At 39.4% G+C, this 18,701-nt stretch overlaps 1 protein-coding gene across 1 annotated transcript; it reads right to left on the reverse strand.

The window, feature by feature from the left end:
* Nucleotides 1-1,129: 1,129 nt before the first annotated feature.
* smarca1 (SWI/SNF related, matrix associated, actin dependent regulator of chromatin, subfamily a, member 1) lies at nucleotides 1,130-17,000 on the reverse strand. The gene is made up of 24 exons (XM_066658355.1): nucleotides 16,847-17,000; nucleotides 15,866-15,952; nucleotides 15,390-15,559; nucleotides 12,101-12,201; nucleotides 11,708-11,808; nucleotides 11,212-11,391; nucleotides 10,653-10,808; nucleotides 10,249-10,380; nucleotides 9,743-9,811; nucleotides 9,025-9,134; nucleotides 8,025-8,251; nucleotides 7,320-7,441; nucleotides 7,029-7,181; nucleotides 6,462-6,594; nucleotides 6,204-6,349; nucleotides 5,970-6,098; nucleotides 5,552-5,662; nucleotides 5,007-5,120; nucleotides 4,144-4,266; nucleotides 3,546-3,678; nucleotides 3,280-3,398; nucleotides 2,604-2,816; nucleotides 2,018-2,128; nucleotides 1,130-1,806 (listed from the first exon to the last, which is right to left on the reverse strand). The coding sequence occupies exons 1-24, from the start codon at nucleotides 16,901-16,903 to the stop codon at nucleotides 1,747-1,749; spliced, it is 3,057 nt and encodes a 1,018-aa protein (XP_066514452.1). The 5' UTR covers nucleotides 16,904-17,000; the 3' UTR covers nucleotides 1,130-1,746.
* Between the last annotated feature and the right edge of the window lie 1,701 nt (nucleotides 17,001-18,701).

Below are 18,701 nucleotides of genomic sequence, written 5' to 3' on the forward strand. Positions count from 1 at the left end.
TACCTGTCACCTTTCACACCTCTCTTCGGGTTTACAGGTGTTAATGTGTTCTCAGCATTACATCTGCTCTAATGGGGTCAGATGTGAAAGAGAGAGACATATAGACAGATGAGAGAGAAAGGGAGAGCAAGAGACAGATGGAGAAAGAGGTTAGAGTGAGACAGAAAGAGATACAGACAGATGTGAGAAAGAAAAAAGGGTAAAGACAGATAAGGAAGTATGAGAGCGAGACAGGGATATAGACAGGAGAGAGGTAAAGACAGATGAAAGAGAGAGAGAGAGATAAGACACAGAAGTAAGGACTCATGTGCTGATTCTCCAGAGCTTGTTGGTCAGTGCTTTTCTATAAGGATCTCACACACACACACACACTGCTCACTCGGTGTAAGAGGTCAGAGTAACGGGTGGAAGCAGAGTGGTCAGATGTAGCGACCTGCAGCGCCACGCCTGCTGCCTCTGTAGCTCTGAGAGCCGGAGGAAAGACAGGAAAAGTGATGAGGGGAGATTAGAGATGGAGACACAGTGCCACAATGTGGATAGGAGCTGGAACTACACCGTTATATAAACAACCTGAGCCCTCAATTTACAGGCGACACACTTAACACACAGGGGATTTAGTGGAGATTCTGTATTGTTATGTACACTGAGAAAGATTAAGACAATGTATTTAACACATCCTTGGCAGTGAACACACGCGCGCACACACACACTCCAATGATGTTGAAGGTGGAGAATGGGATGTGGGCAGTAACTGGTTACATTAAATCCAGTACTCAAGATTACATAATAGGATACATTCGGGCCTAATCCTGAGTCATTAAAACAAACAAATGTTGCAGTGCCACCTAGTGAATGCTGAATGTATCAGGAATGAGATCCTGTTCTTGTTTTAAATTTGTTTTAAACCATGTGGGGGACCTGCTCTGTGTAAGGACCAGCACACCCAGGGTAAGAGCAGTTTGTTCTTCACCTTATGACCTACACAAGAATATGAGAATATGACAATATAAACATAGCTGCGATGTTTGGTTAGAAATCATAATTAGAAAAAGAAAATCTTAAAGGAAATCAAATAAAACGAATGTAAAATGAACAGTAATGAGTCTGGTATTAAGTTGTATGTCATTTCTCTTTTTTAATAACACAGAAACTCAGACATGTATAAAGATTAAAATTTGGAAAATGCCTTTGGATTGAAACGTGAATATGTATATATATATATATATATATATATATATATATATGCAAATAGGTAAATATGTAAATATGTAAAAATGAGCTGAAACAGCATAATGTGCACAAAAAGCAGCTTTTTTTTTTGTTTTTGTTTGTGATGGAACTGGTTTTCTCATGCAAGTTTAACAGTGTGAGCTGCGACTGAAGCAAGCAACGAGAATCTTTAACCAACACCAGCCACAGGAAGAGTCTTCTGGTCAGAGCAGAGCACAGGAAACATGTTGTTTTATATAAAACACAGAAAAGAACATGAAAAACATTAATGACATGGAGAACGTGCCTCAAATTTCAGTAAAAATCAGGTGTAGAAAACCGCATCCCGCCACCCCCCAAACTAATGCAGCGCGGGTCGAACGAGAACAAGGTATCACTCTCTTTTCCACCCTTCATCTCTCCATTCTCGTCCTGCCTGGGATTAAAAACGAAGCTGAACAATCTGGATTATTGTGGGATAAAGGTGGATGAACAAGAACATCATAATTATTTAAAGTCTTTAAAAAAAAGACAGAATCAGGTTCTGGTTTTCTTCTCTTTTCTCTCTGACACTGCGTCGGATTTCCTCTTGTATGCCTGAAAGAAAGAAATAGATACTAAGCAGTTCATAGTGGATACTGAATAACTCACAGTATATACTGAATTATTCATAATAGATAATGAATTATTCATAATAGATACTGAATAACTGATAACAGACACTGCTCATTACATAATTAATACGGAATAATTCATAACAGAGTAATTTCTGAGTGTGTTTAATTAAGAAGTGAAAAAGAGAAATTACTGATTGTGTTTTGGGAGCTCGTTTCTTTTTCTCCGCCCTCTCTTTCTCCTCGATTTCCATGTTTTCTTTCTCAATCAGAGAGATGAGTGTGTTACAGCGCCTCTGCAGCTCCTGATAAACAAATAAACAAAACAACATGTAAACAAATAACATGTAAATAAAAATGCAGCTGTATTTGCCCACTTCAGTCTCAAGCATTCTGTTTACTCCCTCTTACTCTTTCTTTCTCGCTCTAATTCTCTCTATCTATCTCTTTCTCTAACAACATAACCTCAATCCTACTTTTGGAAGCTAAAATGGGAGCAGTTATTATTTATCTGTTTACTCTTTCATAAATGTTACCCTTTAAACATCTCAGGAGAAAGTTCTCTTCGGGAGCTGCGCACAGAGGGGCTGCATTCTATCAAGAGAATCTGCACTTGTACCATTTCAGCTGAGAATGGTTCTCTCCTGCTTTTGTTACCACACACACACTTGTAGTCCGTCTTTTGAACCCACACTTCTTTGACCAATAGTATTCACTGGATCCCAATAAAGCTGCTTTGTTTTTTGTGTTTCTAACGTTTACAGAGTGCGAGACCCTCACCATAGCGGTACGGGACTTGATGAACCAGTCGAATCGGAACTGAGGCGCGTTGCGGACGCACTGACGCAGTTCCTCGTAGACGTTCTCCTTATCGAAGCCCATCTTGTGCAGCATGCAGATCAGAAAACGGTCCTCTTCCTCCGTGTAGTTCTTCCCTTTGTTCGTCCCGTACTGGATCCTCAGCTGGTGGAATGGGGCTTTGTACCTCGCTATCTGGATGGACAAACACACACACATTCATATATACCCACACACATAACAATGGTTTTTGCAAAACAATTGGATATTTGCCTAAATTAACTATATATTAAAATATATATATATATATATATATATATATATGGTCTGTGCAAAAGTAAAGGATTTTATTTCCCATTAGGTTTTTTTATTTAGTTTAAATAACTAAAAACTATGCTCTTCATTTTCTGAAAAATGACACTTTTCAGTTTGTTCAGAGCGTTGAACTGAAAACATTATGTAGTTACAATTATACTGACACCTAGTAGCCTGGATGTGTAATTTTACACTAAACCTGGTTTAAACATAGGAGCCCCCATGTGGGAGACCCGCTCTATGGAGTATAAAATGATTCAATCACGGACGACAAATCGATTTGATTCTTCGTCTCATGAAAGTTAAAGGACTGCAGTTTGCTAGAGTGTGAAGATGTTGAGACCTTGATGTCCAGAGCTTTTTTGATGCTGATACGTCTCTGGATTCGAGCCTCTCCTCTCTCAATCTGAGCCATGATCCTCTCCACATCCTGCAGCTCATTACAGCGCTCCCAGAACACCGCTAGACACACACACACACACACACACACACACACACACACACACACACACAGTGTGATTTATCACATTACTGCCCTTCTACTGCAGTGTTCACTGTCAAAATAATCTTAGACTTGTACAGGTTAGTGTGTTTGAATTTGTGTGTTACCTGAGTACTCCATGACCTCCTCTGGAGTTTTTCCCTCCACCTCTCTAGCGATGCTGTCGATATCGTCTCGGCCGTATTTCTCATTTGCTTTAATGAACTGGTTGAAGTCTCTCTTGTTCCAGCTCGTAAAGCCCTGTGAGAAACAGAGGTGTGTGTGTTTGTGTGTGTGTGGGTGTTTGTCAAAGACATTCCATTTTCCTCTACGCAGCCACCCATGAACTACACAGAAATCAGTTTTAAACCTTATAATGATTATCATTTCTCCTAAAGCCTTATAGAAGAGGGTGGAGCTCATTATTGCTCCAATAATTGAGAGCAAATAAAATGGAGATGGAATCTCACTGTGAGCCAATAAAAAATAAGGGGGCGTGGCTGTCTTTCTGTGAGCCAATAGAAATAAGCAGGCATGCCAGGTGACATGCTACTGTCTTGCAGGTTTGCTCCTCTGTGCAGTTTACTATACCAAGGTGGAACAGGAATGTTTCAGGTTTTGAGTTTCGTAAACACCTCAGAGTAGTGTTCCCATCACACTGTAAGTGTTACCACAACACATCAACAACAGGTGGCGCTGCGCTGACTCTCTTAAACAAACAGAAACCTGTGTGAGTAGTTTCTCTTTCTCCTCCGTCTCCTCTGTCGTCAAAGGCTCAGCTTCATCTATTTTCCTCTGCTCCTCCTTCTGCACCTGAGCTGCGTTTGGAATATCAGGAGACTTAGGAACCTACAAACACACACACACACAGTCATTAAACATAATGTATGAAACTTTAATAAAACGAATATCCTGCTATGTTAATTTTGGCCTGGGCATTGTGGACTGTGATGTTTTAAAGCAGGGGTGTCCAAAGACCGGCCCCGGGCAAAATGCGGCCCAATGTAAGAGTTTAATTGGCCAGCGGCATCACTTTTAAGAATACATCATCAGTGGCCCGCTGGCTCTTGGCAGTTTTTTATTTCACCTGACGGTGGCAGCAGTGCGCTAATGTATATTGTACTATACATTAATATATTTAGGAAGAGATAATGCCCCTTGATATGATTCAGTTTGAAAAAATTTGAAAAAAGTTGGACACCCCGCTTTAAAGCAACACTAGGTAAGACGCGGTAATTCTGCCCACAGGCTCCCCCTACGGTTGCAGAGTGTAATTTACTTTTTTTCCAGCACAGCACTGCCCTTAAATAAAGGCAGAGTGGGAGGGATCTGTGGGTTGGACTCCTACCCTCCTTCAAGAGTTACATAGTGCAGTTTCTGCAGTGCTGAGCCCAGAGTAGCAAGGAGAAAGTCTCTGTTCTCCCTATTACAGCTCGGGGGAACAATACAATAATTTTAAATCTGTACCTTTAAGGCGGAAATACCACTTAGTGTTAATGTAACATAATTAAAATAGGGAATAAAATGACATAAGAATAAATCCAAGCATATCTGGGTTTGGGTAAATATTAAAAGCTCAGGCGTAGCACCTTGTAGCCGATGGTTTTTCTGTAGTAGAGAATCTCCATCTCCAGCAGCTCAAATAGACGAGGAGGAAAAAACTGGAAATCCTGAATGTTTGGCTGTTTAGGAGGACGAGGGGCCTGCGACACACACACACACACACAGTTATCACTTTATTAACTCCACACAATCTCTTTAAAGCTCTTTAAATCTACATTCATTGTCCATTTTATTGGAAACAACTCTGACTCTTACTACACTCTAAAAAGAACCAACTTAATTGAATTGCTTCAATTGGTAACAAGTAATTCAATTAAGTTTATCCAACTTAATTTTTTAAGTTTTTGAAGATTGAACTTAAAAAATTAAGTTGGATAAGCTTAATTGAATTACTTGTTACCAATTGAAGCAATTCAATTAAGTTGGATCAACTGTTCTCTTTTTAGAGTGTATTGCACTGAACATTCATCCAGTTTAACACTATTTGTATATACAAAAACAGATTTATATGAGAAAGAAGGTTCTTAACTGTGTGTGTGTGTGTGTGTGTGTGTGTGTGTGTGTGCTGTACCTTGGGAGCTCTGGGTTCGCTGACTCTTAATGCCTCTCTGAAGTACGCGTCAACAGCATAGTTGGCCTTTCTCTCTCTCTTCGGCGGTTCAATCCACTCCATCATACTCAACTACACACACACACACACACACACACACACACAATACACATCAGTTAGCTCCACCCACAAGTCAATCCACTCACTGACAGGTGGACATTAATCAGAACTTGCACTTTCCATATTCTATCTCTCCTTTTCCTCTCTCTCTCTCCCTCCCTCTCTATTTGCCTAATTTCTCCTTCCCCCCATCCTTCTCTCTTACTCTTTCTACATCTGCACTTCCCCTCTCACTTCTCTTTCTCTTACTCTCTATCCCTCTCTCTTTCGATCCCTCCCTTCTACTCACTAATTCTCTGTCTCTCACTCACTCTCTCACCTTCTGTTTCTCTCTGTAGTCCTCTCCCTCGAATTTGTACAGGCTTGTTTCTCCGCTGCTCGTGTCCATGGTGAAATTTCTCAAAGAACTTTCCCCCAGGTTCTGCATCCTCTCATTCATCTCTGCCGTCTGAGGAAGAGAAGAATGACAGGGCTTAAAACAAGACACAATCTCTGAATCCGTCAGTGATGAGTGTGTGGATTAAATCCTTCTCTGATGTGTTTGGGGGACGACCTTCTTGGCTCCTCTCTCCAGGATGGTGTCAATGTCCTCATCTGTCAGTTCGCTGTCTTTGGAGGCGAAGACGTGTGTGGCTCCGTGTCGGATCATCTGCAGCATCTCATCTTTACCCAGTTTATTTTGCTGCTCTATCAGTCGACCTGACAAACACAAACACATAAATAAACCATTCAATAAATACCATGAATAATTTTTCAGTATATAATAATTCAGTATATATATATATACACATATATGTGTGTGTGTGTGTACCTTGCTGTATGACTATAGAATCAAGGCGGAGCTTCATTTCCGCTCTCTCCACAATTCTGTCCTCCACTGTGTTCTCAGTGATTAATCGAAAAACACGAACCGGTTTCTTCTGTCCAATCCTGTGGGCACGATCCTGCAGCACACACAGATCATTTTTAATAAATGTCTTTTTAATTATTAACATCTTATTAAACATTCCTGCTAGGGATGCATCAATACCACTTTTTTCCTTCTGATACTGATACTGATATTTCATGCTCAAGTATCTGCCGATACCGAGTACCAAAACCAACTCTATCTCTCTTAATTACTAGATAGGTGTCTATAAATCCAGATATTTATATTTCTATGGTACGGTATCGGTGCAACACTAATTCCTGCCATGTTTATGACATCAAAGTAAACAAGTCAGAAGTGTAGACTCTTCTATTACACATGTCCATTGTGTTCACTGCAGCTCAACACACTTGGAGTAGAATACTAACTGCAGATTCTCTTTCATCAGTGCCTGTGTGTGTGTGTGTGTGTGTGTGTGTGTGTGTGTGTGTGTGTGTGTTTTACACTAACCATGGCCTGTAGATCGACCTGTGGGTTCCAATCTGAGTCATAGAGAATGACCACGTCCGCGGTTGCCAGGTTGATGCCGAGTCCTCCGGCTCGAGTGCTCAACATAAAGAGGAACTTGGTGCTGTTTGGGGCGTTAAAGGTGTCGATCGCTTTCTGGAATAAACACACGTTACAGGAGCTTTACACTGTTACAAAACCAGTGTCGCTGCTGTTGTAGCAGAACCTCGTAATTTCTGAAAAGGAGAGAATGGAGGCATATGTGTGTGTTTGTGTGTGTGTGTCTGTGTATACCTCTCTGTCTTCGTGCGGTGTGTTTCCGTCCAGCCTGCAGTACTCATACCCAATCCACATGCAGTAATCCTCCAGAATGTCCAGCACACGTGTCATCTGACTGAAAATCAGCACTCTGGAACCTGCGCACACACACACACACACACACACACACGCAAAAAGCCATACATGAAGACACACTTCTCTTCTAATAAAATATACTCCATGGCACTTTCAGAATGTTACTTCTGCACAGTGATGTGGAATTGTCGATGAAGCAATGATTACTTTATATACTTTGTACATTCTTCAAAAACTGCTCAGATTTAAAAAGTCGTCATGCGTCCCCAAGGCTTCAAATGACGCTAAGTAGTATTTTGACCTTAAAATGACAGCTTAAAAATCATTGTGATGCTCCACTGAGCTGAGGGAGAATAAAACCTGTCATTGCTACTGCAGGCTCAGCACTGCAGAAACTACACCACGTAACTTTTGGAGGAGGATAGGATACAAACTCCTTGATCTCAGGACAGTGCTGTTAAAGTGATTGTAACTGTAGGGTGAGCCCAGGAGCAAATACACCAAATCTTATTGTGTTAATGTTATATGAATTTCACTCTGTAAACAAAATATCAATAGCACTTTTAGATTTTATAAAAACTGGAACAGTAAGAGGTTTTAACAACACACACACACAAAAACACAAACACAAACACACACACACACCTTGCTCTTTGACTTTGGGCAGCAGTTTGTGAAGGGCGAGCATCTTGCCGCTGTTGTTGACCAGGTGAGTGTCGGTGGTGTAGGGAGGCCCAGGCTCCGCCCCGTCAAACAGGTATGGGTGATTACAGCACTTCCTCAACTGCATCAGTATGTTCAACAGTCGCATCTTATCCATCTTCCCTGCTGAGTTCAGGATATCAATATCCTTCATCAGGATACGGGTGTACCTGCAGGAGGAGAACACACCACACAACCTCCAGCACTTTGTACAGCACTCACATAACAATAACAGTTGTATGTGTGAATTCGAGCACCTGCAATATTCGTCCCTGACCTTACCCGGGTTTTCTGCTTCTTGTGCCCTAGTAAACACTCAGGGTAAAGTCCGAGGCAGTGCATATGAGAAAAGCGCAGGAAATTTTCTGTAGTTTCTCCTGCACGTGTTGAACAGGCACTGAAATATGCATAATTCTGAATTCGATGTGTAATAATAATAGTGAATTTTCTTTGTGATTTTAAGATGAAAATTAAATGGCACGAAATATTAAAATGTTCAATCCCTCATTCTTATTTTCCATTTTAATTTATATGGCCCCTAATTAAAAAATCCAATACTAATTTCCAGTATAAATGTTCATAAATAAATGTTCTTGTATGAGTTTTCTGTTCCACCTTAACTGGCTCCTTCTGACTGATGTAAAAGAGACTTCACCTAAAATGGGGGAATGTCCTAGAAACACTGTGTACCAGAGCGATGCTGTGTATCAGAATTAGAAACAGTCTCTCTATGAAAAATTGCATGTCATCGTACGCTGACACTCGCGGCTGGTGTACGCAGCTGTACGGAAATTAGAAACAGAGAGCTCTGTTTACACGTCACTCACGCTGCGCAGTTTGTACATTGTGTTACAGGACGAGCAGAGCAGTGCGTTCTTGTGTGACATCGAGCTGTAGTACAGCAGTGTGTGTTTATGTGTGTGTGTGTGTGCACAATTCTGACCATTCTCTCTGCATCTTGCTAAGCCCAAGGTAAATCTTCACTTCTTTCTTCGGAGGGAGACTCTTCTCCACTTCTTGCTTAATTCGACGCAAGAGGAACGGCCTCAGCACCTGCATTAATAGCACAGAAATAACAATATTTAATAACAAAACCTAATAAATATATTCTGACTCAACACAACACACCGCATTTAAAATGAAGAACATTATTTTTAGGGTCAAACAACACTTTGAAGCCTTCATTCTTTTACAGTCTTGACAACTTACAGTGACCTATCAGACCTCTTCTTCTAGCAAGTAGTGATAACAAACATATTTCCAAACAGTAGCTTTATCACTTAGAAGAGAATAATGAGACTGGCTAATCAGAAGATAGCAGCTTTATGTAGTGTATTTTCAGGCCAGGTTTCATTCATTCTTTCTTTCATGTTCTCAAACTGCTTCATCCTGAATACAGTTGCACTGGGCCCAGTGCCTACCCAGAATCACTGGCCACACACACACTCACTCACACTCACAGAATTGTTAAAAACGTCTCGCCACAGGCGACGAGTAAAAACAATGTGATTATGTCAAGGATATGCAAATTAGGACATTACATCATCTAGTGATTTTTCGGGCCGACTGTAGTTACGTTCCTCAGACAAAAACATTGTCAGCACTGCTCTTAAACAAATGAAGCGCTGCGGGAATTTTTCATTAAAAACAGAAGAGCTCACCGCATGCAGACGCTCCACAAGCTTCTGATCTCCAAGACAGTTATTAGTGTCAAACCAGGAATCAAAGTCCTGAAACACACACACACACACACACACACACATTATGTACAGTGCCAATCAAAATTACTCATTCGCAAAATCATAATAATAATCATAATAAACCAATCACACAAAAAAACAAACAACAACATTTAGTGTTACTGCATATATATATCATTTATGAACTTCTGTATGTTTTAAATATTAATAACAATTAATGATTCTACAAAGTGTTTCTATAAAGTGCAACTTCCATTAAATGAAGAATCAAACTGTTCTGTTCTGTTCTGAATTCTCTGAATGAGCCAGTTTATGCTCCACAGAGCGGGTTCCCCACCTGGAGCTGGCTGCTAAATAATGTGAACAAGAATCACTGCAGAAAATGATTTCTTGCTGCATAAAACTTTTTATGTATGTAGACATACGTGTGTGTTTGTGTGTGTGTGTGTGTGTGTGTGTGTTCTCACACTGGCAGAGTTGAAGACATCAGGCAGGAGAAAATTTAGCAGAGACCAGAGCTCGTGCAGATTGTTCTGTAGCGGAGTTCCCGTCAACAACAAACGATTTGTCGTCTTAAATTCACGAACAATCTCTGACAACTGAGAGAGAGAGAGAGAGAGAGAGAGAGAGAGAAAGAGAGAGAGAGAGAGAGAGTGAAAGACGGCAAGGAGAGAGAGAACAAAATTTTAAAAAATCAAAAACTCACTCAAAGTTGAAGGTAGATTACTTTTTAATTAATCTTTAATGATGTCATTAGTAACATAATTGTTTAACAGGCTATGTAAAAGTGTAATCAGTTATGTAATTGTGTAATTAATTAGTGAAATGAGATCAGAGATTAACTCTAAATGCTGAATGATGTCCCTCTCACCTTTGATTTCTCATTTTTGATGCGGTGGGCTTCATCAATGACCAGGTATCTCCAGTTAAACTTCTTAAAGACAGACTTCTCTCGGATCACCATTTCATACGACGTCACACACACATCCCATTCTCCCGGCATCATGACATCACGGATAAATGCTGCCTATACACACACACACACACACACGCAAAATTCACAGAAGCACAATTATAGACTGTAGTCTAGCTGTTGCTCTGCTCTTTAATTGTCAGGCCCCACACAGGACCCCTAACTGAGAAAGGCATGATTTGGGTGGTCATGATCATTCACATTCTCTGTAGTGACACTGATGTGGAGGTGTGTTAGTGATTGTTGTGCTGGTATGACTGGACCAGACATAGTAGTGCTGCTATGTGGGGGTCCACTGGGAAATTCATGACAACTGAATTTCTTATAACTTACACAAATCTGATCTTTCATCATTTAAACTATATCTTCTTCAAAGTCACTCATTGACCTTGTGCCTTCACAGAGAGGCGGAGGTGTGTGTGATGGAGGTGTGTGACAGTGTGCATGAGGGTCTCACTCTGGCGTCCTTGTCCCCAATGAGGCAGACAGCTTTGAGGGTGGGGACCCAGCGTTTGAATTCATTCATCCAGTTGTGGAGTGTGGACTTGGGCACTAGGACCATGTGGGGACCGGGAATGTTCCGGTAATGTTTCAGATATCCCAGCAGCGCTATGGTCTGGAGGGTCTTTCCCAAACCCTGATACAATACACACACACACACACAAACAAAGTTAAGACTGCATTTTCCTTCTTTCATTAAGTTACCAGTGTAATGTGTGTGAGGGCCTATATGGAGCTTTAGCCATAATCTTCGCCGATTCGCTGATTGGTCGCCTGATTTTAACGCATCCATAAAACACAGAAAAAAGATCAGACTCTGATTTAAAAAATGAAATTACTTGTGTTAGTTTTCAAAATTTGAAATGTGTTTTTCTCCTCCATAAAAATCAGACTTAGTGTGTACAGGTATTAAAATGTGTGTTTGTGAGAGTGCAGTGTTTGTGTGTCATTACCATTTCATCTGCGAGAATGCCGTTAATGCCGTTTTCGTAAAGGGAGATCATCCAGTTCAGTCCTCTAATCTGATAATCTCGCAAAGTTCCGTTCTTTACATCTGCACAGCACACAATACCATAGTCAATCAAACAATCAATGAACCTGACAATCAATCAATCAAACAGCAAACTGAACAAATTGAACAGTGTAATTCCCTTGTACAGCACTGTCCTGAAATCAAAGGGGAGATGGTTAAAATCAAAGGGAGGGCTAATATCCTGCCCACTGCCAAAAGTTACATAGGGAAGTTTCTGCAGTGCTGAAGCCGAAGTAGCAATGACAGAGGTTCTAGTCTCCCTATTACAGCTCAGTTGAGCATGTGAACTAAGTGTTAAAGCGCTGTGACTCACAGGATGGCGACTCCTCGAAGCGGACAAGGAGATTTGCCGTTTTCCTGCTCTCAGACAACAGCTCCTCATCCTCTTCCTGCTCTGTCCTCCGGTGACGGTTACTGATCAACACACAAACACACACACACACGCAAACACACATGTAAACCATGATAACAACACCAAGACCAAACTCCTTTAAAGTCAGTACAGGGCTCTAATATTTCAGACACAAAGCAAAATTTATGTAATGGAAACTATTGCATACAGGGTGAATCAAAAGTCTATGGACACCCTTTTATTTCTTATTATTTTTTTGGTGAGGGGGCCTATCTTTTCGGCGATGCCCGGAACATGGCAGTCATCATGGCTGCCGCAATATTGGATCAAGGCAAGTTTTTGCAATGAGAAATCGGTCATTTCTCTTCTGGTTCAAAAGTTATCAACACAGAAATTTAAAAACGTTTGTTGTTTGTTACAGGGAACTGAAGAAGGAATTGATGAAAGAAGAGAAGACCAGATTAGCTCCATGAAACCACCAGTGATTTCAGATAAGTAACTGTCACATTGTCTGCTTCATAACTTTTTTATTTTTTAAGATGTTTGCATGATTAATATGAAAGCTGAAACTGTGATTTTTCTGTGATTGAACTGTGATTGAAGTGGTGTAATTTATGTAAATATAAAGACAGATAATGAGAAATCTGCCTCAGGCAAACCATGTGCATTCCTTATTTTTAAAAAAAATATTGTATGAAGTTTTCATCTTGTGTTTTATAAAAAGAAATGCACATTTATAATGCAATACCAATTAACGGCCAGAAGAAGGCCTAACCATTAATTTATCGCCTTATTCAAGTTGATTGCGCACCATTTTTGACACTCCTTTGGATATTTATTACCACAGTTTTTCAAAAAGGCCTAATATATACTTTCCTAGTAAGTCCAACCTAATAATGCCCAAAATGGCTTTTCACAGCCCAAACACAAACCATGCAATGTATATTTGAAGTAATTCATAAACCAAACAATGAAAATTATGAAAAAACAAATTCTGATTGCCAAAAAAATACTATGAAATACCACCTGTGATCCTCTATTTAGACTTGAATAAATATCAAAATAAATATATTTGGAACACTCAGAACATTTTCTGGTAACGTTCAATAAATAGATCAGTGCCTGTGGATATTCATGTCTCTAGCCACCAATATCACACCACACTGTTTCATATCCCATAGCCAAATTCTGAGAAACCAGGATTGTGGATGACAAGCAATGTAGAGGTCGTCCTAAGGGCACTACCGATGGAGAAACAGCAGAAACTATCAGAGGATGATCCTGATAGAGGTGTCGAGTTCTGCACCTGGGCGTTAGACCAAAACATATATGAGATTGTGCATTCACACAGGGCATTCTGTTCAGTGATGAGGCCAATTATTATTTCTATGGTGAGGTCTACTGCCTGAACATAAGGGACTGAAGACATGAAAAACCTCACAGACAGCAGACACCAAAGTCATAAGTGATGTGAAGATTATGGTGTGGTGTAGAATATGGGACACCCCTATATCATAGGGCAGATCTATTTTCATCGACCAGCGCCCAGTTGCATAAAACACCTTAAGTGAAAATTGATCTTAAGATTTCCCTTAAACATAAAGTTAAGTGTGTTGCAGATAAAAAGCCTTAAGTGGTTAAGCCTAAACCTCACCTTTACACTCAGAAGACAGAGAATATGGCTGCATTTTTTGAGGTTTTTGAAGATGATTGTGTACCTAAGAGAGTCTTCCACTAGACCATCTGGGTGATGAACATTAGGACAGAATGCTATTAGGACAGAAATTATTTATTATTATTATTATTATTATTATTATTATTTAATAACAACTAGAGGGGGAAAGTTTGACAACTTTTGAATTTGGCTTGTCACATATTGATAACATTGTTGCAACGTTAGTGTTATATTTATTTATATATATATAATTAGTAATAAAATACTTATTTGTATAGTAATAATTGTAAAACATTCAATCAAATACTACCTTTAAAATACCACCAGCTTAAAAAGACCACAAAAATTCCACATAAAAAAATGCCCACTTTATTTAGTCTTTCACATCAAATAAATGACCACTTCAGATAAACCTTAAAACCATAAAAATCTGCCATTATAGTTTAAACACATTTAATACATTCCATATGAAAAATGTTGTTTTATTCGGACTTCCACATTAAATAAATGACCATTTCAAATAATCCTTTAAATCTTAAGACTACTAATATATTTTGACTGCCACATTAAAAAGAATTGCACATTAAAAAACAGCCTTTTTTCTTGCCACATTTTTTTGCTTTTCCCTACTGTTGGATTGAATTTGCTATTTAAAATTTCCTTTCTTTTATTGCATTCTTCCAAGAGAATACACTTTTCCTCCTCAGTCCAGTTTGGTTTTCATGGTTTTTGTTTTTTCCCCTTTTTTCCCATTTTGTTTATTTAAAAAATGTGCAATGGCAACTCTCATACAACGGTGTGTAATAAATGTTTATGTAGTTGTTGATAAGCCGTTGTCATGGAAACTTTGCAACTTTATTGCTACAAAACCTCAGTCACTAAAGTAAATCCCTTACCGTTAATCCCTTAGTTAAGTGAAACGTCTGAGGGGTTTTATGCAACACACTTAAGTAATTTCCTTAAGTTAAGCTTTATACTTATGGGAAAAACCTAAAGTGTTTTATGCAACCGGGCACAGACCTTAAATGCTCACCGCTACCTGACAATGCTAAAGGAAACCATGTTTCCATCATTCTGACCAAAGATGGCAGTTTCCCCTGTTGTTTCCAACAGTATGAGCATCCACCACACTGCAGAGCAGGTGTTCGTCAGTGGCTGAATATTCAAATCCCTGGTCATTGGATTGGCCGTCGTGGGCTTGGGGAACGGCTGTCCAGATCCTCTGACCTCACACCATTCAACTTTTATCTCTGGGGTCATCTCCAACAAATTGTGTATGCTGAGAAAATCTTCAACAAACAGCACCTTCAGAACCGCATCGTGAAGGCTTGTGACAGCATTTCTCCAGAGATTCTTATTGCACACCCTGAAGATGGGCATGTGTCCTCTGAGGTGACTACCTCTTTTTAAACGATTGAAAACACATCACTGGAAAGCTCAACACACTCGTCTCATCAACCAAAATACGCCCACACGGACCAGCACAGTGTTGAAGCTAGGGGGAGAGAGGGGCCAGAGACATCCCACTGAATGTGTGTGTGTGTGTATGTATGTGTGTGTGTGTGTGAAACTTACTCTCCCACAGAGAGCAGGTTCTGTTTCTCATCCAGTTTTGTGCGAGGTCTCCCCACACGAACCTTGAGCGGTGAAGTGGGAGACTTCTGACTCGCGGCCGGCTGAACAAAGTGAGCAAATAACTCCGTCTGCTTCAGGAGAAACTCAAACCTGTTTGCTCTGTCTGCTTTCTACAGAGTGATAGAGAGAAAGAGAGCGTGAGAGAGAGAGAAATGTGCAAGAGAATGAGAAGGATAGTGGAGAGAGAGAGAAGGAATAGGAGAATGAGTGAGAGTGAGAGAGAGAGAGAGAGAGAGAGAGAGAGAGAGAGAGAGAGAAAGAGAAACAAAGGAGAGAGGAAAGGGAAGGGAGAGATGGAAGGTGAGAGATGGATAGATCGAGAGAAAGAGAGAGGGAGACTCAATATTTAAGTCAATGCAGTAATTGTGTGCGGAAACCTAATAGCTAGTGTTGTAACACTAGTAATAAACACTTACTCGTTTTTCTTCGTATTCTGGGTCTACAGTGCCTTCCTTCACTGCTGCTTTAGGAGGAGGTCCCAGAAGGAAAGGAGGATCTTTCACCTTCAAACACACATGCACACACACACACACAAACAGGGAGAGAGAGAGAGACAGAGAGAGAGAGAGAGAGAGAGAGAGAGAGAGAGAGAGAGAGAGAGAAAGGCAGGAGGGAGTGAGTTAGTATTTAGCACTTCATATGCAACATCCTCCTGTGCTTGTGGGCATTGCTCACTTGTTTATGGTCAGTTTACTGCACTTTTAGCAAATGTTACACTGCAAGAAGACTGTTCATCTTCTTTTTCATCTTGTTTTTTTTTTTGCATTGTTTTGTTTGACAGTTGCACACATCTAGTTATACTTCTGCCTCTGCCCCAGAAATATAACTGTACTGCACTTTTTCTGTTCTTTTGTTTTTAAAAGTGTTTTAATAGTATTTTACATATTATTGTTTTACTATTAGCACTGCGTTTATTAACTTGACAGTTAATTTTTAAACAGGAAAATGATAAAAAAAAATACAGGAGCAGCTCTTGATCCACTGTCATTAAAATGTAATTACAAAGTAAATACTTTCAATAAATTTGTATTAAATATTTGAAAGCAATTATATTTAACGTACTATTATTTATGCAAATGTATAATAACAGGCGAAACAAAACTGCCTGGGAGTTCAAATATAGCAAGTCACAGGAATTGTCCGTTCCACCTTAAATGTAACAGCATTTCTGGCGCCAGAATGTAACTGGTGCACCGTTTAAGGTGGAACGCAATTCCAAAAATATCAGAAGAACAGGGTGTCAATATCAAACAAGACACATTTAGAAAAGCTTAATATAGACATACAAGTTTATTGTGTGCAGTTTGTGAGGATACATTTGGTAAACGTGCAAAAGTATTTCACTAAAATAAAACTTGTACTTCTTTTTTTACATTAAGCGTTAAAGTCTGATTTACCTGCTCTTTACCAGGACCTGGGTCCGCAGAGGTTGACGGCACCTCTTCGTCAGACATTGTTTAAGCTTCTTACATATATTTTAGGCGCAAAAAACGAGTTTTAAACTGAAAAACCGAAATGAAAAACAAAAACACGAAGCAATGCAGGCATACGCCCCCCTTCAACAGGAAATATCGCGATGACAGTAGAGCGTATCGCGAGAATTCACTGACAGCGATGTAAACAAACACCACTGTGATATTTGTGGAACAAAGCCTGTTTTTGGTGGAAATTGAGTCAATAATGCCACTGAAGTGAGTAGGTGTAGAAATAAACAGTGTTGTTACATTTTCCGATTTTAGATCATTCGATATTAAAATCTAATGTAAGTATTACAGAAGTGATTATAATACAAACCTTTTACATCACAATTTATATCATATACATATCAGATATTAAGGAAGATGTTACGGATGAAATACAGTTTTTACAAGCAAGGAAGGAGCAGCATTAAAAGTTTACACTAAGAAAGGGGCAGAGAAAGAAAAAGACAAGAAAGAAAAAGAGTGAACGTACAAAGTAGGAGAAGATAGAACCACTCAGAGTAGACCACAGGAAGGAAAAAAGGAAAGAAAGAAGGAGAGAAAAAAGTACAGGAATAAGAACTTTCCTGTTCAAGGCAGTTATTTCCTGCTTTAAACCGCTTAGGCCACGAGAGGGCGACATATTTTCGTATTTTCCAGAAATTTAAAATTCAAGTCCATAACTCTGATTATGTTTATATTTTAGATGTAAAAATTACAAAATGGTACTACAACTACATTTAATATTACATTACTACTATTACTGCTACTAATAGAATTCCTACTACCGCTAAAACTATTACTACTAATATTAAAATTTCTGCTAATATTACTATTAATAGTAAGAATTGCTCATACTACTACTGCTGCTACTAATAGAATTACTACTCCTAGAAGTAGTAGTATTGCTAAAATTATTACTACTTATAGTAATAGTGATACTTCTAACATTACTCCTACTATTACTAACACTAACAATAACACAATAAAAATACTCATAATACCCATAGCAGTACTACTAGCACTACTCCTATAGCTATTATTTCTACAATTGCTAATCTGACACAAAATTATACTTCCACTATTACTATTAATACTACTGCTACTAGTTCAACTTCTAATAATAGCTAATAATAATGATAATAATAGATATTTTACTGTTGTGTTTGTTTCCTCCAGGTGCTCCGGTTTCTTCCCACAGTCCAAAACCACATGGTGGAACGTGGATTGGCTACTCAAAAGTGTCCATAGGTGTGTGAGTGTGTATCACACTGTGAAGGCCAGACGCCCGCTCTAGGGTGTGTTCCCACCTTGGCCCAGTTATTCCGGGTAGGCTCTGGACCCACCGCGACCCTGAACTGGATAAGCGGTTAAAGACAATCAAGGCCATCACTACAGATTAATGATTATGCTAGCATTATGCTATTTCAACTAGTGCATCAGTGACTTTTCTGTTTGGTTAATTAAAGATTCTAACAAACATTCAGTTAATGTTTTTTCTTTATTTTTGCTTTGAAATGACACTCATTGTCAGGAAACTCACTACTTCTCCCCGCATACACTTTGTGCATAGGGGTGCCAACTTTCTGAAATCAAAATACTGAATGCAGAGGCTGGGGGACCAGTATACACTTGTAAATCCTTTCGACTGTAGTCAGTCAGATAAAAAAAAATTGTGAGACATTTATTAAGCCAACTGCCATCAGGACTGTTAGTGCTTGTCAGCAAAGCCTGTCCCATGTATTTTGCAAATAGGTTATTAATAACTCTCTCATCGCCGCCGTAAAACAAT

The sequence above is a fragment of the Hoplias malabaricus genome, chromosome 2, assembly GCF_029633855.1.
Source record: "Hoplias malabaricus isolate fHopMal1 chromosome 2, fHopMal1.hap1, whole genome shotgun sequence".
NCBI lineage: Eukaryota > Metazoa > Chordata > Actinopteri > Characiformes > Erythrinidae > Hoplias > Hoplias malabaricus.

Bases quoted from the DNA above. Each gene is read 5' to 3' on its own strand.
- smarca1 (XM_066658355.1), bottom strand. From the start codon at position 16,903: ATGTCTGACGAAGAGGTGCCGTCAACCTCTGCGGACCCAGGTCCTGGT. The intron at 7,442-8,024 runs GTGTGTGTGTGT...GTGTGTGCGCAG, and splicing joins GCCCAAAGTCAAAGAGCAAG to GTTCCAGAGTGCTGATTTTC. The intron at 2,129-2,603 runs GTGAGGGTCTCG...TTTGTTTATCAG, and splicing joins TCAAGTCCCGTACCGCTATG to GAGCTGCAGAGGCGCTGTAA.